This window comes from Oncorhynchus tshawytscha, linkage group LG07 (assembly GCF_018296145.1).
Source record: "Oncorhynchus tshawytscha isolate Ot180627B linkage group LG07, Otsh_v2.0, whole genome shotgun sequence".
Taxonomy (NCBI): domain Eukaryota; kingdom Metazoa; phylum Chordata; class Actinopteri; order Salmoniformes; family Salmonidae; genus Oncorhynchus; species Oncorhynchus tshawytscha.
This window is the reverse complement of record NC_056435.1, coordinates 10,652,275-10,675,338: the sequence shown is the minus strand read 5'-3', so window position 1 is coordinate 10,675,338 and position 23,064 is coordinate 10,652,275. Positions and strand designations below refer to the sequence as shown.

Below are 23,064 nucleotides of genomic sequence, written 5' to 3'. Positions count from 1 at the left end.
CACTTTAGAATTGTCAGTCATTTTATTGAGTCAATATGAACCAACAGGTAAAGACAACAACTAATGGAGGCATCGATGTGCAGAACCTGTCAATCGGTACCGTCACAGACCAGTGTGACCATTTAACTACGCAAATAATACTATTGACATTTCATCTGCATTCACAAAACGTACAAAACACAGCTCTTGCACTGAAAACACACAGTAGCGTCACACAAAGAGAAAGACTGTATAAAGGTTCAAAGCTCCAGAGTTTGAGCTTTTGATTGATGAAGGGTATCATTGAAACTGCAAAACACAGCAACCAAAATATATTTCTGAGCAAATCAAGGTCAAAAAGGCTTCACTAGTTCAGAAGCTTTAAAATGGCGTACCAAGCAATTGAAACCATCACAGCCAATTGAATTCCTCAAAAGAATTGTTCATTCTGTTACTGCCGGTTAAACAAATGAAATGAAGAGACGATGTTGTGAGGTAATTCTGCTTTTAAACTTTCAGGAAACAAAGAGAAAAGATCCTTGTTGGATACATGATGTAATTATTGTTCAGCTTTTTGTGGCACGCATTTTGTCCTAAAGTGAACGTAGAGGAAACTAACCAAAGGGGGTTTATTCTGAAATTATGAGTCTTTTGTATAGAACAATAAACTGTGATCTAGGCTAGCACCTAACTGTTTTGGCAAGCAAAAAGTACAAAGAGCAGTCAAAAAGAGATTTGAAGCACAGGAACACTTAAGGGGGATAGAAATAGAAATCCAAAGAGGTTGCGTATAATATAATGCACTTCAAAAATCAAGTTTCTGTACATTTTTCATTTGAAATATATCTATATATTTAGTGGGAAAGAAAGCAATAAAAACAAGTGCTATGCCACTTTCTGTAGAAAAAAAGGTGTAGCAAAAGACAATACAGATTAAAAACCACCCTTTAGAAATCACATCAGTATTGTGGCTTAATAATAATCTACTGTAAATTCCAATGAGAGTGTTGAGTGTTTAACCCGCTAGAGAAACAGACCTACAGTAACATGTGCTCTGTGTGAAGTGGTGGTTACTGGTTACAAAGCATTGTAGTCCTGTGCAACAGGATGGGAGCAGGGTCAAGAGTTGAAAGCTCAAGGAATAACAGCTACGGTCAAGGTCCGATTGGTGATTGGTCATCCTGAGGGCTGGAGGATACCAGTAGTAGTCCTGCTGGATCCATAGTGCCAAGCTCCAGAGACTCAGGGTGCATCCTAAATGGCACACTTTTCCCTATATATCGCACTACTTTTGACCAGGTTCTTGCAAAAATTAGTGCACTACTATGTAGGGAATAGGGTACCATTTCTGACATAGCTTCAAAAATCTCTGGGTGTGAACTCTAACTTCAAGTTAAACCAAACGCTCACCTATTCTCCCACTGACGTCAATGCATGACTAAGTTAACATTTCACGTCAGTGGGAGTTAGGAATCACCCCTCAGATGGCTCCTGAGACTCACTACTTCCTACATAGTGCATTACTTCTGACCAGGCTCCAGCCAAAAATGTGTGGCCTACTATGCCTGCATTTACACAGGTAGGCCAATTCTGATCTTTTGTTCACTAATTAGTCTTTTGACCAATCAGATCAGCTCTGAAAAAGATCGGATGTGACTGGCCAAATGACCAATTAGTGGAAAACACAGCCTATTTAAGGGAATAGGATGCCATTTCAGACGTAGCTGGTTTCAGATCAAATGGCATAGTCCCCCTGTCCTACAGGGCTGAAGGCAGAGCTGCGTAACGTATCTAGGCTGTTGACCAGAATGAGGGTTCCGGTGAGGTGCTTCCAGCGCTTGGTTATGGGATTCTTCATCCGGTCCAGGCCCAGGTGCAGCTCCTGGATCACGTCCCGGTAGCTGTCCCCAATTTGGGCCGCCCAGGTCAGCAGGAAGTCATAGGCTGGCTTCCACATTGACTGTCAACATAGAATCAATCAATTGACTGTCATAGAACAAACGATCAATCAATCAATCCAATGTACTTATAAAACCCTTTAAGATCAACAGAGGGGACAGAGAATCATTCCAAATGCGCATCTAAGGTCAAGTCTGATTGGCTGATATGAAAGAACACTGCACACAAGAACCAGATGGCAGGGTTAGCATTTTCTCACGTCCATTTTGATTACCGGTCTGAGGCAGCCAACACCAGTCAAACACAGTAAATGTTACAGTACCTAGAAGTAATGGGCTGATAATCTTACCTCGTTGTCCACCAGGCCGTTCTTGTCCCTGTGCGGAGCCTCGTATTGCTCCATCTGCTGCTTGTTTACCCGGGCCAGCTTCTCAGCCAGCTCCCTCCAGCGCGGGGCCACCTCCACGGCCGTGGTCAGCAGGACAAAGTCCATGATCAGCCTGGCCACCAGACCCTGGCAGTCCATCTTCAACAGAGCCTAGAAGAAAGGCCACACAAAGACCACTTGATTTACTAATTCAGGCTTTGAATTCCTGCTGGAGCATAAGTCGTCGACAACAGAAGACAACATTTAGCTACGTCACAACAGTTCAAAAAACACACCCCAAAGATCAGCAATGACACACCATTGTGTCACATAGTGTTCACCATTAAAGGGGTGTGAAGACATGACTCTCTAGACATAGTGAAAGGAGTGGGGAGGAACAGCATTAGGGGGCCAGGGTATTGTCTTGATACAATACATGTGCGTCTCTAACTACGGCTACACTATCCCTCCCGACTCTCTATAAAGCCTGCTGTGAACTCTCGAGGGTGAATTAGAGCATGATTCACAAGAGCCTCTCTAGGTCTTACCACACAGACACACATATGTGTTGAACGAGAATAAAACCAGGAGGCCAGAGAAAATACACTAGTAATCCCCTCCTCTCTCCGCCAGAAACACCACAGACGAACAGGGGGTGAAAGAAACAGAGAGACAGTAAATCAAGTCTATCAGGATCCCACGAGGAGGTGGGCTGACACACAGCATGTCTGCACTGTGTAGGCTACAACCCAGGAGGGCTATATAATATCAAAGGATAATGGAAAGTACAACCCAATAAAAAACGATATGTTTTAATGTACAGGAACTCATGTTTTCAAGTCTGAGCCAACCAGTTAAGCCTGCCAATAAGAGGCCGCATATTTTTCACCACTCTATCTTACAAAGCAGATAATACATAAACGTTTTTTCAACTTTAAAGTCTCTCTGGAGAGTTTGCCTGCGACTTGACAGGATCTACTGAGACAGGTACACTATCTATATTTTGCACAGTACTGTCTCTAAACAGAAGAGCCAGCATTTGTTTGCTTTGCAGAAAGAGAATGAGGCATGCTGGGAGCTGAGTGCCTGTTGCATCCCAAATGGCACCCTATTCCCTACATCGGTGTTTCTCAACTCCAGTCCTCCAGTACCCCCAACAGCATATATTTATGTTGTAGCCCCGGACAAACACACCTCCTTCAACTCATTTAGGGATTGATGAGTAGTTGAATCAGGTGTGCTCATCCAGGGTTATGTTGGGGTACTCGAGGACTGGAGTTGGGAAACACTGCCCTATATTTATTACATTTTTTATTTAACCTTTGTTTAACTAGGCAAGTCCCCTATGGGCCGTGGTCAAAAGTAGGGCACTAAATAGGGAATAGGGTGCTACTGGGACACATGCACTGTCTTCAAAGCATTCCAGTGCTCCTCCAGTCACCTCGGCCACCTGGCCTGACTCTGAACAGCAATGTTTTAATGAGCTGGCCTCTGTTCTGCACTGACTGCTGAATCAGAACTCACATTTCTGTCAAAGTTACTCAAATAGAACTGCAGCATAACGTCCTCCATCACCACCACCTGTCTGGCTACTGGGCCCGGCTTTTTCCGCCATCTGCCAACACTGGCAACTGAGTGAACTGTGAATGACACAGTGGGGAGTGACTCAGTTCAATCACAGACCTAATGCTGTGTCATTCACATCATCTGACACTGGTCTGGCAGGGCCAAGGAGTCAACATGGTAGCGTAGTCACTAGGGTGAGTCCCAAATGGCACCCTATACAATATATCAGGGGTATTCAACTCTTATCCTACGAGGTTCGAAGCCTACTGGTTTTCTTTTCTACCTGATAACGAATTGTACACACCTGGTGTCCCAGATCTAAATCAGTTCCTGACTAGAGGGGAACAATGAAAAGAAATGGTGTGGCTTCGAGGTCCAGAGTTGAGTTTGAGGGCCCTAATATAGTGTACTACTTTTGACCAGACCCTTATGGAGCGCCCTTTGGAACACAACTCTAGTTACCATGTCACAGTTGTGTCATATAGCCTTCAACCAGCAGGAAGATTAGTTTAATCACTGTCTCTTTAAACCTCTTAACTCAACATCTATCTTCATAATCCTTCAATCACTTCCTGTCATGGAAAACTCAAACTAAATGACATGTCTTTTTCCCATACAGTGCTGAGGAGTTGGGTAATTTATTCCATGGCAGCAGATAAACAATGCTTGAATGCTGCTTAAGTTATATCCCATAACATGAGTAAAACCAAAAACTTTGTGTTAATTTACTATGGTTCATGCAGAACTCTTTTATGAAACCAATAGCTAGTAATGTCATACTCCATTATCTTTATCTTCAGAGAGGTACTGTATAAAAAGGAATCCAGCTCTTTTGAATGACCTCCTGCACAGTTCACTGAGTGATCTCATTTATTTTTCAAACATTCCAGAGTGCAATGGAGCCTTATAAAAACTTCCAAATCCAAAAGGCCTTATGCCATTCACGTTTACCTCTCGTTTCAACTCTTAATCTAAACCTATGATAAAACTACGTAACTCGCTGACATTTTCTGAAGCGCATCCTATGTGTGTGTGCGCCTGCGCACACGCACACTCAGACAGTTTCCCATTTGTTCAGAAAGCCAGTGGTAAGCAGGCTGATGAAAATGAGGAAGCTGTAGTGACATCCTTCAAAATGTCTCTCTCTCTCTGTGTGTGTGTGTGTGTGTGTGTGTGTGTGTGTGTGTGTGTGTGTGTGCGTGCGTGTGTGTGTGTGTGTGTGTGTGTGCGCGTGTGTGTGGATTACTCCATCTCTTTGACTTGATCCACATGTCCACTGGGGGAAAGCCCTGACAGACATGACTGACATCTCAAATTTACCCTGTGCACCAGAGCTCTCAGAGGCAGTTATCTCTCTAAGCTCCATTCCAAATGAGCCTGTCTGGCTCTTCTCCCTGCATTTAAAAGGCAGGGAAATGAGCACACACACACACACACACACACACACACACACACACACACACACACACACTAACAGCAGGGGAGAGGAGAGACAGGAGGGGGGAACACAGTAACAAGGACTCAACCTGCTCATTAAAGTCAACCAGGGACTTTATAGGTGAGGGAAAAGTTTCTACATCAGCAGTCTATAAACTTCTCTGTAGTTTGAAATAGCGAAAGCAGGCCCAACGGTGACTTTCAGTCATTTCATTTAATGGTGTGTACAGTACCTAGGATGATGGCAGTGGTGACTGAAATCATTGCCATATCTATTTGTCAAAAGTGTCTGTGCAAAGTCATTCTCAACTTGTAGTGTCTTACTACACACAAAATGTATTATATGTATTTATTGTTTAAATTTGTATTCATTTATCACAATTCATATTTAAAGATTGATTACATTTCATATTTACAGATTATTTTTAATTAAAATGGTCAAAAAATACATAAAAATAGCTTCTTGGTAAAGAGCAATTTATGAAGCAATAATTTTGCTAGGACTGTCTGGGAGTAAGGAGGGGAAAACAGAAAACTAGCTGTTAACGGCAGAGAGGTTGGAGCTCCTTCCCACCAAAATAGGCTGAAATTTCAGGCGGGCTTTTCAAACTCTAACAATAAAAGGGCATTTTGGTCATTTTCACTATTTCACAGTATTATTCCAACCTGATAGTATGGATATATACAGTTGAAGTCGGAGGTTTACATGCACTTAGGTTGGAGTCATTAAACCTCGTTTTTCAACCACTCCACAAATTTCTTGTTAACAAACTATAGTTCTGGCAAGTCGGTTAGGACATCTACTTTGTGCATGGCACAAATAATTTTTCCAACAATTGTTTACAGACAGATAATTTCACTTATCATTCACTGTATCACTATTCAAGTGGGCCAGAAGTTTACATACACTAAGTTGACTGTGTATTTAAACAGCTTGGAAAATTATATATTTTTTTGTCATGGCTTTAGAAGCTTCTGATAGGCTAATTGGCATCATTTGAGTCAATTGGAGGTGTACCTGTGGATGTATTTCAAGGCCTACCTTCAAACTCAGTGCCTCTTTGCTTGACATAATGGGAAAATAAAAAGAAATCAGCCAAGACCTCAGAAAAAATATTGTAGACCTCCACAAGTCTGGTCATCCTTGGGAGCTATTTCCAAACGCCAGAAGGTACCACGTTCATCTGTACAAACAATAGTATGCAAGTATAAACACCATGGTACCACGCAGCCATCATACCGCTTAGGAAGTAGACGCATTCTGTCTCCTAGAGTTGAACGTGCTTTGGTGCGAAAAGTGCAAATCAATCCCAGAACAACAGCAAAGGACCTTGTGAAGACGCTGGAGGAAACAGGTACAAAAGTATCTATATGCACAGTAAAACGAGTCATATCGACATAACCTGAAAGGCTGCTCAGCAAGGAAGAAGCCGCTGCTCCAAAACCACCATAAAAAAAGCTCGTACTTTTTGGAGAAATGTCCTCTGGTCTGATGAAACAAAAATAGAACTGTTTGGCCATAATGACCATTGTTATGTTTGGAGGAAAAAGGGGGAGGCTTGCAAGCCGAAGTACACCATCCCAACCATGAGGCACGGGGGTGACAGCATCATGCTGTGGGGGTGCTTTGCTGTAGGAGGGACTGGTGCACTTTACAAAATAGATGGCATCATGAGGCAGGAAAAGTATGTGGATATATTGAAGCAACATCTCAAGACATCAGTCAGGAAGTTAAAGCTTGGTCACAAATGGGTCTTCCAAATGGTCAATGACCCCAAGCATACTTCCAAAGTTGTGGCAAAGGACAACAAAGTCAAGGTATTGGAGTGGCCATCACAAAGCCCTGACCTCAATCCTATAGACAATATGTGGGCAGAACTGAAAAAGCGTGTGCGAGCAAGGAGGCCTACAAACCTGACTCAGTTACACCAGCTCTATCAGGAGGAAGGGGCCAAAATTCACCCAACTTATTGTGGGAAGCTTGTGGAAGTCTACCTGAAACGTTTGACCCAAGTTAAACAATTTAAAGGCAATGATACCAAATACTAATTGACTGTATGTAAACTTCTGACCCACTGGGAATGTGATGAAATAAATAAAAGCTGAAATAAATCTTTCTCTCTACTATTATTCTGACATTTCACATTCTTAAAATAAGGTGGTGATCCTAATTGACCTAAAACTGGCAATTCTTACTAGGATTAAATGTCAGGAATTGTGAAAAACGAAGTTTAAATGTATTTGGCTAAGGTGTCTGTAAACTTCTGACTGCAACTGTATATAAAACACAGGGATATCATGTTTTTGACTATACTGTGTCTTTTATATGTGTACTGTAGTATTACAGGGATCCTTTGTCAAAGAGATCTGGGTCTCAATACGACACCCCGTGTAAATAAAGGTTAAAGAAAGAAAGAATCTGGAGGTGTCTTTCTGCTACCCATAGAGATCCTCATGTGATATTCATTGATGAGAGAAAAGCAGTCCACTTGTATAGCCTAATGTCTAGCTACTCTGTGGAGTCTGCAGGTGTCTCTCTCTGTCTTTCTGGTTGGCCGTTGGGATCTATTTCAGTGATGAGCAGTGGTATGGCATTTCAATTGTCTACTACCTGAGCAACGCCATCCTTCACATTGAGAATTCTTAGCGGTGTCAGTTTGCGTTGGTCGCTCAACCCCCCCCTGGCCTGCGATCTGGCCTGACCAATGTCTCCTTTCCTCTCCTCACATTTCAACTGACAAACACCTGTCAGACCATGCTAGCGACTCAGAAAAAAGGGAAGGCAGGCTAGTAAATCCCATAGAGCTCAGCATTGTTTAGGCTCAACAGAGCTATGGATATGGTGGTCACACCTGTGAATGAACGCTTTGTGAGGAATTTGAATCATAGGCCAATTGGCTGATAAATGATCATCTCGGTTATCTCCTATTAAGAGACTTTTATATAATAATCAGCTGCACTATATATACAAAAGTATGTGGACACAATTTCATATTTGTGGATTCGGATATTTCAGCCACACCTGTTGCTGACGGGTGTATAAAATTGAGCGCACAGCCATGCAATCTCCATACACAAACATTGTCAGTAGAATGGCCCGTACTGAAGAGCTCAGTGACTTTCAAAGTGGCCCCGTCATAGGATATCACCTTTCCAACAAGTCAGTTTGTCAAATTTCTGCCCTGCTAGAGCTATCCTGGTCAACTGTAAATGCTGTTATTGTGAAGTGGATAGGTCTAGGAGCAACAATGGCTCAGCCACGAAGAGGTAGGCCACACAAGCTCACAGAACGGGACCTCTGAGTGCTGAAGCGCATAGCGTGTAAAAATCATCTGTCCTCAGTTAAAACACTCACTACCGGGTTCCAAACTGCCTCTGGAAGCAACGTCAGCACAAGAGCTGTTCGTCGGCAGCTTCATGAAATGGGTTTCCATGGCTGAGCAGCCTTAAACAAGCCTAAGATCACCATTTGCCAACTGTAAAGTTTAGTGGAGGAGGAATAATGTTCTGGGGCTGGTTTTCATGGTTCAGGCTAGGCCACTTAGTTCCAGTGAAGGGAAATCTTAATGCTACAGCATACAGTACATTGACATTCTAGATGATGCTGTGCTTCCAACTTTGTGCCAACAGTTTGGAGAAGGCCCTTTCCTGTTTCAGCATAGCAATGCCCCTGTGCACAAAGCGAAGTCTGCAGAAATGGTTTGTTGAGATCGGTCTGGAAGAACTTGACTGGCCTGCTCAGAGCCCTGACCTCATTCTCATCGAACACTTTTGGGATGAATTGGAACGTTGAGTTCAAACATCAGTGCCCGACCTCAATAATGTTCTTGTGGCTGAATGGAAGCAAGTCCCCGCAGCAATATTCCAACATCTAGTGGAAAGCCTTCTCAGAAGAGTGGAGGCTGTTATAGCAACAAGGGGGGGGAAATCAACTCCATATTAATGCCCATGACTTTGGAATGAGATGTTTGACGAGCAGGTGTCCACATACCTTTGGTCATGTAGTGTATTTTTTGTTGTTGTGTTAATTCAGACAAGCATATGACCTAACCATGGTTCTGTTCTGTCTAACAATGCCTACTAACTGAGCTTTAAAGCTTCTTAGCTTCTTCTTAGTTTAGTTCTTGCACACACTTTTTGATTAACACTTTTAGTCCAGAGAAGTAATTACTACTGTGTGAGATTAAGGTCACCAAAAGGGCAAATCACAAAACATGAGGAAAGGCCACAGAACCACAGAATGACCACAGGACAACAGAAAAACACATAACTCTCACTAGACTCTCACCATAGACTCTCACTATAATGACATAATCTGCTGCAATATTGTCAAACCTTTGTACAACCATCTACCTCACACAAACCTTTATACAGATCCCGTATCTTAATTTGAGCCAGTTTCACACCGCAGATAAATAATCCTGTAGCAACAGGAAATGTGAATTCTTATGTGGAATATAATTAATGAAATAAATGTATAGGGGTTGATACATTTTTCATTAGGGCAAATCAAGGAAATTACTAACTTTAGAAGCCTTTTTAAACCTCGACTACATTACACGTTTTGCATTTCTTCTTGCGGTGCAGGAAAATTCCTGCAACAACAGGAGGATCAAAGTAAGACACGGCATCTGTAGACTACAACGCAGCAATATCAATGGTCCTCAAGATCCTCCTCTAATGTACAGTAGTTCAGGGATCAGTATGGACCAACAGCTGTGTCACTGATGTTATATCTGTTGTGTCTTGGCCTGATCAGGATAGGCAACAACACTCTGTTTCTACAGTGGCTAGAAGGCTATCAGGACTGGCTGGAATGAAAAGATAAGACATGGATCTAATTCAAAGACCGCTTCCAGACCACCATTAGCAGAGTTGCCAACAACCAGATGCCTCCAGGTTTCAGGGATACAGCTAATTCAACCTAGCTTCCTTTTCTACTGAAAACCGGATGTGGGAAAACCACTCATGTGTTTTCTTTTACGCTTGCTATGTTAGGTTACTCCCAGGCTAGTGGGCATATTAAACAGATCTGTGTGTCCACCATAAATAATGTGTGTGTGTGTGTGTGTGTGTGTGTGTGTGTGTGTGTGTGTGTGTGTGTGTGTGTGTGTGTGTGTGTGTGTGTGTGTGTGTGTGTGTGTGTGTGTGTGTGTGTGTGAGTGTGTGTGGGTGTGTGTGTGTGAGTATTAGGGCTTTGTGCAAGGTTCATTGCTTTCTGGGACCAATCCATCGTCATCCCTTTGTCTACTCAGCTTATCATGCCTGATGGCAGAAAAATGGTTGCTTGTTTGAATTCTAGCCTGCCTTTGATCAGAATACCATTGAAAGGCATAGACAACTGTTATATTTCATGCCCAAATAAACGTATATATGCTAGCTCTTACTGATAAGATGTTTACAAAAGCAAACATTGTGAAAAAGACATCAACCTCACTTTCACAGACAGATCCAATTTCTCCACAGATCCAAATTCAAGCAACTGTTGCCTGTTTGAGATAGATGCAATGTGGGGTATAGTTACATTACCAAGCACTTCTGTCTAAAAACTTAAAAAGGACAAGGGTGACTGGAGACTCTCTCGAGAGGGAGTGGGAGGCATGTTGAGTCAACACTTTCTGTCACAACAGCAACCCTGCCTGCTTTGTGGAGATTCTCTCAGGATATTGTCGTCTCTGTTTGTGTCTCAGTCTCGGAGTTGCACTGAAGGAGGTGAAGTAGCTGTGTTTTTGTGCATTGTAAGTCACACCACATGTATTCTCCCAACAAGTAGGCCGACTCTTAAGGCACCCTGAGGCGATAAGGAAAACTGCTTACCACAGGTGACTGAACAAGCTGAGTACAGTAACATATCAGCCCCCCATCTCACAGTACATCACAGCCCATTTTTTTTGTTGCTTTTGATAAGGTTTCTGTATTGAACCATACATTTGAATAGTTTCTACAGCCTAAGAGGTACAATGTGCATGATGAGGGGTTTCCAAACACACACACACACACACACACACACACACACACATCAGAGCGAGAGAGAGACAGAGAGACAAACACACACACACACAAACGTACTGTCATGAGTTCCTTCTGGAAGGTCTTTCTCTCCTTGATGTCCATGTTAGTGCAGTCCTCCTTGAGCTTCTCCAGAACCGACGCAACCTTCTCAGGCTCGTTGTCCGGTTCAGTCCGACAGAAATAAGACAAAGGTAAGTTCCCATATCCCAGCGCGTCTGCAAAGGCCTTCCAGTTCCCTATATTCTCCATGAGTACCGTCCTCACAGAGGCGTAGATGTATGTGAGAAATTTGCAAGGCTTCAGAATCTCCTCCACTAGCACGGTAGTCGTGAGGTCCGGACCACAGAAATAAATAGGCTTGACTTTCCCCAAAACCAGAACGTTTTTCGCGTGAACAAGACCGGTCTTTCCCTGATAATATCCAATATACCACTCTTTGGTCCACAGTTGTCCTCGTAGTTTGATTTTCTCCTCACTCAGCAAGGCGATCACGTCTCCCTTCTTGTATTCCAACAGGTATGTGCTCTTGTTTTGCCTGATCACAGTTTTGAGCAACTTGCCAAACTTCAGGTTGGTGATGCAGCGCTCCTGAAACTGTGGATATTTGGCAGAGATGGCCAGAGGTGACAGAAGAATCTTACCCACCACCTCTTTCTTCTTCAGGAACCTCCTTTGGCCGGAGTTCCGTGCTCCACTCTTTGGAGGCGGTTGCGGGGTTTGGACGCAGAACTGAGCCAGGATACAGTCCAGGCAATCTTTGACCTGGACCTGCAAGGTGAAGTCTGAGATGTCTTCAGGGTTGTTGGATGTGATCATGTAAATGAGTCGGCTAACCTTCCCCAGTTTGACCTGGAAGCCCCGAATAATCCTTGCTTGCTCATTAGCCTTGATCATATAGTTAGACATGTTGGAGTATAGACCAACCTGGAGATCCTGGGGCCGTCCCAGAAAAAACTGATGCTTCCCCCACAGCGTGAGCGCCACTGGAGGGGCGGAGTGGGCCTGCTTCCCCACCTCACTCACCAGTAGGGTGTTAGGGGCACAGTCATGCCCAAATAGGGCCACGACCGTCTTGAAAGAAGGATGGATATGCTTGGGCCCATAGACACCCAGGGTGACTTTCTTCAACACATTGTCCCATACAGTTGTATTAAGGTTGACGTGCTGGGCCTGCACCACTACCACCACGTACATACACGGCTCCAAGTTATCCAACTGGACTTGTACTGTGTCCTTGTATAGGTAGGCATGTGGGATGATTATATAGGGTCCCTCCTTGCAGTCACTCCGGACGCAGAGCACCTCGGCTACCTGACCGCTGTCTTTCTTCACTGTCACGGACACAGTCATCTCCAGAGTGATGAAGGACTTGGTATCCATGTTGGACAGTTTGATTTCCACCACTGGGCTGATCGTGGAGCAGTGGTCATTGTTCAGCTCCAGTGGAGGGTCCAGTAGGGCCTTCATGGAGATCTGCTGGGTGTCTTCAGGACCCACGTGTCCCTCAGGGACATGGACGCTGATCTGGGTGTCTGGGAGCTGAACAGCCCCTCCACGACTGTCTAGTTTACAGACAATGTTGGTCTCCACCGGCTGAGTCTGTCCCCAACCAGGGCTCTGCCCCAGAGAGTCCAGGTCATGGCAAGATCTGGCCAGCTTCCGATGGTTTAGCCACGCAGTCCTGAAATCCTCCCTGCTCTGAAACTGCTCTGGCGAGGGAGCCTTGAGGCCAGTGAAGAACCCGGAAGAAGGCAAAGGGGGGTTGGATTGCGTCTGTAGGACGGACAACTCTGATAAACTGTACGATCGCTTGCTCCTGAGGAATGGGTTATCCCTTCGCAGTGTCTGTAAAACATGTAGGTCCTGGTTGGGGCTGGTGGATGTCGTCATATCAAAGATGTTGCAGTTACTGAAGCCATTGATCATGGTGTTGCTGGGGGTAGAGTTAGGTACCGAGGGGGAGACTGACGATTCCAGGGAGTCAAAGACGAGCAGGTCCGTGGACCTTCCCCTCTCATTACAGTTCTGGTCCAGAGAACCACGTAGATGAGCACTGTTGATGAAGGGGTTGGTGGAGGAGGTATGGAGGGACAAGGGGTTGCTGTTAAAATAAGGCGAATAAGGAGTGGTCTTAACGGACACCCCTGTCCACTCCCCTAGGAGATCCAGCTCCTTAGCCACTTCGTCTGTACATTCCCCTAGATTGTCTATCATGCCACTATCACTGAGCGACGAGTTTCTACAGTTGATGGGCTGGACGTATGCTGAGGGGATGTAGCCCATCTCTGTGTTGTTGTGGGCATACCACCACTCTCCACCCGACGTGTCCATCACATAAAGCCGGTCACCTTTGGAAAACTTTAACGTGGTAAAGCTAGACGGGCAGTAATCTTTGATGGCGACGACTTCACGAGCAGTTACGAGGGAGCCTGAATTGTCCAGCCGTAAGGCACTGGAAGAAGGCACTGGATGAAAAGAAAAAGAAGATCAAAAATTCACATAAACATTCTCAATTCATCCTCAATTTACATTTAAATCAGTATATCTTTAAATGCTGAATAACTGTCTTGTACATTAGTCAGTATTGAATCCTGACCTTTAACATCTGTGAGGCTAGCCTCAGAGAGCCCTTCGTTGAGGTCAATGAGCGTGCCCTCCGATTTGCAGCGAGGGAGAACATGGTTACTGTTGGTCCCTCTGATGATCCGGTGGGCCGCCATCTTGGTGTGAATTGCCCGAGTTGCAGTCGCACTACTACTCTTCCATTTCTCCAATTATGATATTTAGTCTTTGGCAGCTCTCCATTGTATCTATACGAAAGGAAACAAATATGAGAACATCTTCATTAGCTGTGATTGATCCATTCTTGTAAGAGCCATAAATGATCAAATCATCACAGTTTACAACATGGTTTGATTCAGTAAGAAGCGGGGACAGTCTTGGCTAAGGACTAAAATGAATGGGATTCCAGTAGATGCCAAATAATATCCAATGAAGAGAATAAACATTCTGAGCAGTGAACCCTGCCTTGGAACAGTTTATCATCTTATGACACTCATAATCCACTGTTCACAAATTGGTTGAATCAACATTATTTCAAAGTCATTTTGACGAAATTACATTGAACCAATGTGGAATAGACGTTGAATTGACATCTGTGCCCAGTCAGTCTTCTGCTATTTTAACACCTTTCCAATTACTTTACAGTCATTGGTGTCCTCAATATGCCTGAATTGGCTAATTCTGAGTTCAGTATCTCAGTGTGCAGTTGAGGATGATAATTGCATATTTTCCATCTCATTCTGTTGCTTTGCGAAGCATAAATCCTCAGGGAGGGACACTGAATCACATGGAGGATAAACAGGAAATCATGGACCATTCCCTTCTTAAACCCTCTCAGATGTACAATATTCAGTAAAAACCTAAGTGCAGGCTAGATACAGTGCCTTGCAAAAGTATTCACCCCCTTGGCATTTTTCCTATTTTGTTGCATTACAACCTGCAATTTAAATGGATTTTTATTTGGATTTCATGTAATGGACATACACAAAATAGTCAAAATTGGTGAAGTGAAATAACATTTTTTTTTAAATAATAAAAAAAAAATAATAATGGAAAAGTGGTGCATATGTATTCACCCCCTTTGCTATGAAGCCCCTAAATAAGATCTGGTGCAATTGCCTTTCGAAGTCACATAATTAGTTAAAGAAAGTCCACCTGTGTGCACTCTGTGTCACATGATCTGTCACCTGATCTCAGTATATATACACCTGTTCTGAAAGGCCCCAGAGTCTGCAACACCACTAAGCAAAGGGCATCACCAAGCAAGCGACACTATGAAGACCAAGGAGCTCTCCAAACAGGTCAGGGACAAAGTTGTGGAGAAGTACAGATCAGGTTTGGGTTATAAAAAAATATCTGAAACTTTGATCATTCCACAGAGCACCATTAAATCCATAATAAAAAAATGGAATGAATATGGCACCGCAAAAACCTGCCAAGAGAGGGCTGTCCACCGAAACTCACGAACCAGGCAAGGAGGGCATTAATCAGAGAGGCAACAAAGAGACCAAAAATAACCTTGAAGGAGCTGCAAAACTCCACAGCAGAGATTGTAGTATCTGTCCATAGGACCACTTTAAGCCGTACATTCCACAGAGCTGGGCTTTACGGAAGGCTGCCAGAAAAAAATAAGCAAACATGTTTGGTGTTCGCCAAAAGAAATGTGGGAGACTCCCCAAACATATGGAAGAAGGTACTCTGGTCAGATGAGACTCAAATTGAGCTTTTTGCCATCAAGGAAAACGCTATGTCTGGCGCAAACCCAACAACTCTCATCACCCCAGGAACACCATGTGGCAGTTTCCCATCGGCACGGAATGGGAAACTGGTCAGAATTTAAGGAATGATTGATGGTGCTAAATACATGGGAATTCTTGTGGGAAACCTGTTTCAGTCTTCCAGAGATTTGAGACTGGGACGGATGTTCACCTTGCAGCAGGACAATGACCCTAAGCAAACTGCTAAAGCAACACTTGAGTTGATTAAGGGAAAACATTGAAATCTCTTGGAATGACCTAGTCAAAGCCCAGACCTCAATCCAACTGTGAATCTGTGGTATGACTTAAAGTTTGCTGTACACCAGCGGAACCCATCCAACTTGAAGGAGCTGGAGCAGTTTTGTCTTGAAGACTGGGCAAAAATCCCAGTGGCTAGATGTTCCAAGCTTATAGAGACATACCCTCAGAGACTTGCAGCTGTAATTGCTCCAAAAGGTGGCTCTACAAAGTATTGCCTTTGGGGGGGTGAATAGTTATGCATGTTCAGGTTTTCAGTTTTTTTGTCTTATTTCTTGTTTGTTTCACAAGAAAAAAATATTTTGCATCTTCAAAGTGGTAGACAGGTTGTGTAAATCAAATGATTACAACCCCCCCCCCCAAAATATATTTTAATTCCAGGGTGTTTGGCAACAAAATAGGAAAAATGCCAAGGGAGGTGATTACTTTCGCAAGCCACTGTAGGTCAGATGTAACATTTCAAATGTATGTAATGTGTATAGTGCAAGCAAATATCGCACAGCTGAGTACCATGTCACACAGCCTCCTCTACTTACAACAAACTAGCTCAAAGACCTCAATCATGATTTCACATTTAGCTAATCCATAATTCAAAACACACTGCCAGTCGATGTCAGGAGGAGAGTACTTTCATATGAGTGAGACCATATTCTTGATTCCAGCATTTTCTCTCACACAAGAAGCAGGAGGGGGTAGCGATATACACTACACCTCAATGCAGTGAACCATACAGCCCTGGCCTAAAAGCTAAAAGGTTTTGTTCAGAGACACTAAAGTCCCCCAGAGATGTCAGGGAGAGATTTCACACCCACTCTCAATCCTTGAGGAAAATATGTGGCTCAATGTAACCTGTTCGTTTCTCCTTCCACTTACCAGGGAGCTAGCTAGGCTCGGGGGACAGTGACAGTCCATCGATGTGAAGATCAATGAAGCTCGACTGACAAAAAGACTGTCATTCACTTCGACGCTACAGCGGGGTCAGATTGCTGTCGATGTTCTGCACACCAAGCTAAATAGCAGATCCTTTTCTGAGATGAATCCACAGATACCACAGCCAGACGTGATGAATTGGAACCGGAAGCCACTTCTCCTTGTCACCGAGTCTCTGAAGATGCTAGATTGAGAGTCTCTCTAGATGCTTTCAATCTTCATTTCAGTTCATGCCTGTGGGTGCAGCATAATCCAACCTTTCCCAATCAGGCTAATTACGTTGTCAAACGTAAGGATGTTAATCACGATGTAAAATGTAATAAAATGTCCAAATTATTTATGAGACTCAGAGTTTTCCCTTCAATACATCCCAAAAGGCCACATTTCCGTCAATACATTCTGAAAGGCCTCATCTAATCCTGCCGACAAAGTGGAAAGGGTATATTGTTTCAGCAAACCGTTCCTTAAACACACGCGAGGGAGCTGAGACTTTAACACGCTTAATTAACTCCACAGCAATATTCTCTAATCCCCGATTGACTTTCTACTTTAATTACTTATTTTCCAAGTATGTTCTCATAGATTGTCTTTCCCTCGTTTTTATAGCAATATCATTAAGCGTATGCCTATCGCTTTGGCTGCTAGAAATATCTGTGGTCATTACATGAATGAGAAGCCTGTCAAAAAGACGCAGTCTATGTAAAAAACAACCATTCATGGCAGGCCTTCTCAATAACAGTTACAGGACGCACAATTTCAACTGATGTGTAACAACTGTTTATAACTCATCTATAAACTAACATGAACAGTTTCTAAACTATTTATAACCTTGCTTAGTATTATTTTTGCATATGCATATTAATGTAAAGTGTTACCTGATTTTCTTACACTATGTTGACTGATTCATGCCAATGTCATCATTCTGTCCTGCTTCACTGACAAACTAATTACTTTGTCAAAAGCAAGGCTGTTCAACCCCATACAAAAAAAGTAACAAAATACATTAATTATTTTACGAGACTCTTAGACGATAGTCTGTAGGTTCCTTTAATTTGAGACCACAGAAAGATAATTGTTGAAGTAAATCAAAACTGGGTTTAGTTCCTAGCCAAGGGATGAGAGTATACTGCAGTAAAACAGTAAGGAATTATACTTCAGTCAACATAGACCATTAGACCTTAGTCAGCATAGAACTATTGTTCTAATGTTATTACCAATAGTATTATATTATTGGTGTCCACTTTGGTGTAGAGAAGATCTCTGCACAAGAAGACATGGGTATGGTAGTCAACCGCGAAATCATTTGCATTCATTAGCATTAGTTCATTAATGAATTGGTGTTAAAGCATCCATTATCTCCCTGGAAACAACTAACAAGAGAACTATAGGAGCCTGATATTGAAGTCATGCCTTAGGCGAGGGAAGGATAAATTAGCTCTTAAAGAAAGCAGCCTTCCAGGAAGCTCAAACGTTGATTATTAAATTAATTTCCAACACAGTGACACAACATCATAATTGAGCTAAAGTTATTTCTCAGCTAATGGAACTAAGTGGAGCTTTCTGACACTAATGGGCTTCAGACTGTTTCACTGTGTGTGTGTGTGTGTGTGTGTGTGTGTGTGTGTGTGTGTGTGTGTGTGTGTGTGTGTGTGTGTGTGTGTGTGTGTGTGTGTGTGTGTGTGTGTGTGTGTGTGTGTGTGTGAGAGAGAACATGTGTGTGTATGCAGGCTGTAATAGCTAAGGCTAGGCCTATATCTGACAAGAATACATGAAATAAATAGAAATGAATTCTTCCCTAACTCATTTAATGCCTCTGTATTTAATGTCTCTCCTCATAACAGAGGTGCTCGGATGTTTTATCAAAAGGATTAGTAAGCAAGGTACTTGTGTTTAGCCCAACCATTAATTATGAAGTGGAAAGTTGGAAAACAATGTTATTTTTCAGCCTTAGCTTAGCTAGCTCTACACCCCCGGATGGAAAAAGGCTTCCAGCAGTACCAAAACCCCCAGATGAACAAAACCAATTTTGGAGGTACATTTGTTCCAATATTTTGAAATGTGTATGGTTGATAGCCCAATATTCTCCTCCTGTCGGGTATGTGACTTCTAAAATTGATGTGAACCACAATGTGTGTGTATGCTTTGTGTGTGTGGAAATGGCCCCCACTATGATTGATCACATACTCTCATTGCCCTTGTTCCTCCATATTTGAGTCCAGTCCTCTGGCACAGCCAGGCCTTGTTAATATGATGCCAGCCTCTGAACGGGAGCAGGGTTAAAGAGAGGTTGACTGGTGAGTGACCCAGCCAGCATGACAGAGACTGAAACCTCATCATTATACTGTACTAGAGGTCGACCGATTATGATTTTTCAACACCGATACCGATTATTGGAAGACCAAAAAAAGCCACTACCGATTAGTCGGCAACTTTTTAAAATGTATTTATTTATTTGTAATTATGACAATTACAACAATACTGAATGAACACTTTTAGTTTAACTTAATATAATACATCAATAAAATCTATTTAGCCTCAAATAAATAATCAAACATGTTCAATTTGTTTTAAATAATGCAAAAACAAAGTGTTGGAGAAGAAAGTAAAAATGCAATATGTGCCATGTAAAAAAGCTAACGTTTAAGTTCCTTGCTCAGAACATGAGAACATATGAAAGCTGGTGGTTCCTTTTAACATGAGTCTTCAATATTCCCAGGAAAGATGTCACGCCCTGGTCTAAGTATTTTGTGTTTTTCTTCATGTATTGGGTCAGGCCAGGGTGTGGCATGGGGTTTTTGTATTGTGGTGTGTTTTGTCTTGGGGTTTTGGTGTGTATGTATTGGGATTGTAGCTAGTGGGGTTATCTAGCAAGGTCTATGGCTGTCTGGAGTGGTTCTCAATCAGAGGCAGGTGTTTATCGTTGTCTCTGATTGGGAACCATATTTAGGCAGCCATATTCTTTGAGTTTGTCGTGGGTGATTGTCCTTAGTGTCCTTGTTCCTGTCTATGTGTAAGGTTACACAAGTATAGGCTGTTTTCGTTACGTTTATTGTTTTTGTTAGTGTTTGTTATTTGATTCGTGTTTTACGTTCGTTATTAAATATGGATCGCAATCTACACGCTGCAGTTTGGTCCGACTCTCCTTCACACCTAGAAAACCGTAACAGAATCACCCACCACAAACGGACCAAGCAGCGTGTCAACAGGCAGGATCCGCAGGAGAAGCAACAAAGGCAGCAACAGCGGCGCAATGAGGATTGGACATGGGACGATATATTGGATGGCAAGGGTTGCTACACATGGGAGGAGATCCTGGCGGGAAGGGATCGCCTTCCATGGGAACAGGTGGAGGCACTTAGGAGAGCAGAGGCAGCCGGAGAGAGGAGCCGGCGATACGAGGGAACACGGTTGGCAAGGAAGCCCGGGAGTCAGCCCCAAAAATGTCTTGGGGGGCTCACAGGGAGTATGGCTACGCCAGGTAGGAGACCTGCGCAAACTCCCTGTGCTTACCGGGGGGCTAGAGAGACCGGGCAGGCACCGTGTTATGCAGTGGTGCGCACGGTGTCCCCAGTGCGGGTGCATAGCCCGGTGCGGTATATTCCAGCTCCTCGTATCGGCCGGGCTAGAGTGGGCATCGAGCCAGGTAAGGTTGGGCAGGCTCGGTGCTCAAGAGCTCCAGTGCGCCTGCACGGTCCGGTCTATCCAGTACCACCTCCACACCCCAGCCCTCCGGTAGCAGCTCCCCGCACCAGGCTTCCTGTGCGTGTCCTCGGTCCAGTACCACCAGTACCAGCACCACGCATCAGGCCTACAGTGCGCCTCGCCTCTCCTGCGCTGTCGGAGTCTCCCGCCTCTCCAGCGCTGTCGGAGCCTTTCTCCTCTCCTGCGCTGCCGGAGTCTCCCGCCTGTTCAGCGCTGCCAGAGCCTTCCTCCTCTACAGCGCTGCTGGAGTCTCCTGCCTGTTCAGCGCAGCCAGAGCTGCCAGCCTGCATGGAGCAGCCAGAGCTGCCAGCCTGCATGGAGCAGCCAGAGATGCCAGCCTGCATGGAGCAGCCAGAGCTGCCAGCCTGCATGGAGCAGCCAGAGCTGCCAGCCTGCATGGAGCAGCCAGAGCTGCCAGCCTGCATGGAGCAGCCAGAGCTGTCAGTATGCATGGAGCAGCCAGAGCTGCCAACCTGCATGGAGCAGCCAGAGCTGTCAGTCTGCATGGAGCAGCCAGAGCTGTCAGTCTGCATGGAGCAGCCAGAGCTGCCAGCCTGCATGGAGCAGCCAGAGCTGTCAGTATGCATGGAGCAGCCAGAGCTGCCAGCCTGCATGGAGAAGCCAGAGCTGTCAGTCGGCATGGAGCAGCCAGAGCTGTCAGTCTGCATGGAGCAGCCAGAGCTGTCAGTCTGCAAGGAGCTGTCAGTCTGCATGGAGCAGCCAGAGCTGCCAGCCTGCATGGAGCAGCCTGAGATGTCAGTCTGCATGGAGCAGCCTGAGATGTCAGTCTGCATGGAGCAGCCAGAGCTGCCAGTCTGCATGGAGCAGCCAGAGCTGCCAGTCTGCATGGAACAGCCAGAGCTGTCAGTCTGCAAGGAGCTGCCAGTCTGCATGGAGCAGCCAGAGATGTCAGTCTGCATGGAGCAGCCAGAGCTGTCAGTCTGCATGAAGCAGCCCGAGCTGCCAGTCTGCAAGGCTGATAGTCTGATAGCTCTGCACGGAGCTGTCAGTCTGCACGGAGCTGCCAGTCTGCAAGGAGCTGCCAGTCTGTAAGGAGCTGCCAGTCTGCAAGGAGCTGCCAGTCTGCAGAGCCGCCAGAGCTGCCAGTCTGTAAGAAGCCGCCAGAGCTGTCAGCCTACATGGAGCAGCCAGAGCCGCCAGTCAGCATGGAGCAGCCAGAGCCGCCAGTCAGCATGGAGCAGCCAGATCTTTCAGTCTTCCAGGATCTGCCAGTCAGCCAGACTCTTCCAGATCCGCCAGTCAGCCAGACTCTTCCAGATCCGCCAGACTCTTCCAGATCCGCCAGTCAGCCAGACTCTTCCAGATCTGCCAGTCAGCCAGACTCTTCCAGATCTGCCAGTCAGCCAGACTCTTCCAGATCTGCCAGACTCTTCCAGATCCGCCAGTCAGCCGGAATCTGCCAGAACTGCCAGTCGGCTAGGATCTGCCAGTCAGCCAGGATCTGCTGAAACTACCAGCCAGCCAGGATCTGGTAGATCTACCTACCTGCCTGAGCTTCCTCTCACTCCTGAGCTTCCTCTCACTCCTGAGCTTCCTCTCACTCCCGAGCTTCCTCTCACTCCCGAGCATTCTCTCACTCCCGAGCATTCTCTCACTCCCGAGCTTTCTCTCACTCCCGAGCTTTCTCTCACTCCCGAGCTTCCCCTCACTCCCGAGCTGTCCTTTAGTCCCGATCTGCTCCTCAGTCCAGTGGGGTTCTGGGTGAGGACTACTAGGCCATGGTCGGCGGCGAGGGTGGACTATCCAGGGACGCAAGGAGAGGGGACTAAGACATTGACTGAGTGGGTTCCACGTCCCGCGCCGGAGCCGCCACCATGGACAGACGCCCACCCGGACCCTCCCTATTGTTTTGAGGTGCGTTCGGGAGTCCGCACCTTAGGGGGGGGGGGGTTCTGTCACGCCCTGGTCTAAGTATTTTGTGTTTTTCTTCATGTATTGGGTCAGGCCAGGGTGTGGCATGGGGTTTTTGTATTGTGGTGTTTTGTCTTGGGGTTTTGGTGTGTATGTATTGGGATTGTAGCTAGTGGGGTTATCTAGCAAGGTCTATGGCTGTCTGGAGTGGTTCTCAATCAGAGGCAGGTGTTTATCGTTGTCTCTGATTGGGAACCATATTTAGGCAGCCATATTCTTTGAGTTTGTCGTGGGTGATTGTCCTTAGTGTCCTTGTTCCTGTCTATGTGTTAGGTTACACAAGTATAGGCTGTTTCGGTTTTCGTTACGTTTATTGTTTTTGTTAGTGTTTGTTATTTGATTCGTGTTTTACGTTCGTTGTTAAATATGGATCGCAATCTACACGCTGCAGTTTGGTGCGACTCTCCTTCACACCTAGAAAACCGTAACAAAAGAAGTTTTAGGTTGTTGTTATTATAGGAATTATAGGACTATTTCTCTTTATACCATTTGTATTTCATATACCTTTGACTATTGGATGTTCTTATAGGCACTTTAGTATTGCCAGTGTAACAGTATAGCTTCCGTCCCTCTCTTCGCCCCTACATGGGCTCGAACCAGGATCACATCGACAACAGCTACCCTCGAAGCATCGTTACCCATCGCTCCACAAAAGCCACGGCC

At 44.8% G+C, this 23,064-nt stretch overlaps 1 protein-coding gene across 2 annotated transcripts in view; it reads right to left on the bottom strand.

The window, feature by feature from the left end:
- Positions 1-23,064, bottom strand: part of LOC112253971 (SH3 domain-binding protein 4-A) — a 30,548-nt gene continuing 7,484 nt past the window's right edge. For both annotated transcript variants that reach the window (XM_024426137.1, XM_024426138.1), the window contains exons 2-5: positions 13,857-14,070; positions 11,318-13,725; positions 2,228-2,416; positions 1-1,939 (exon numbers count right to left, since the gene is read on the bottom strand). In XM_024426137.1, coding sequence (XP_024281905.1) covers positions 1,715-1,939; positions 2,228-2,416; positions 11,318-13,725; positions 13,857-13,980 — 2,946 coding nt within the window. In that variant the 5' untranslated portion in view covers positions 13,981-14,070 and the 3' untranslated portion in view covers positions 1-1,714. The remainder of the gene's footprint in view (positions 1,940-2,227; positions 2,417-11,317; positions 13,726-13,856; positions 14,071-23,064) is intronic.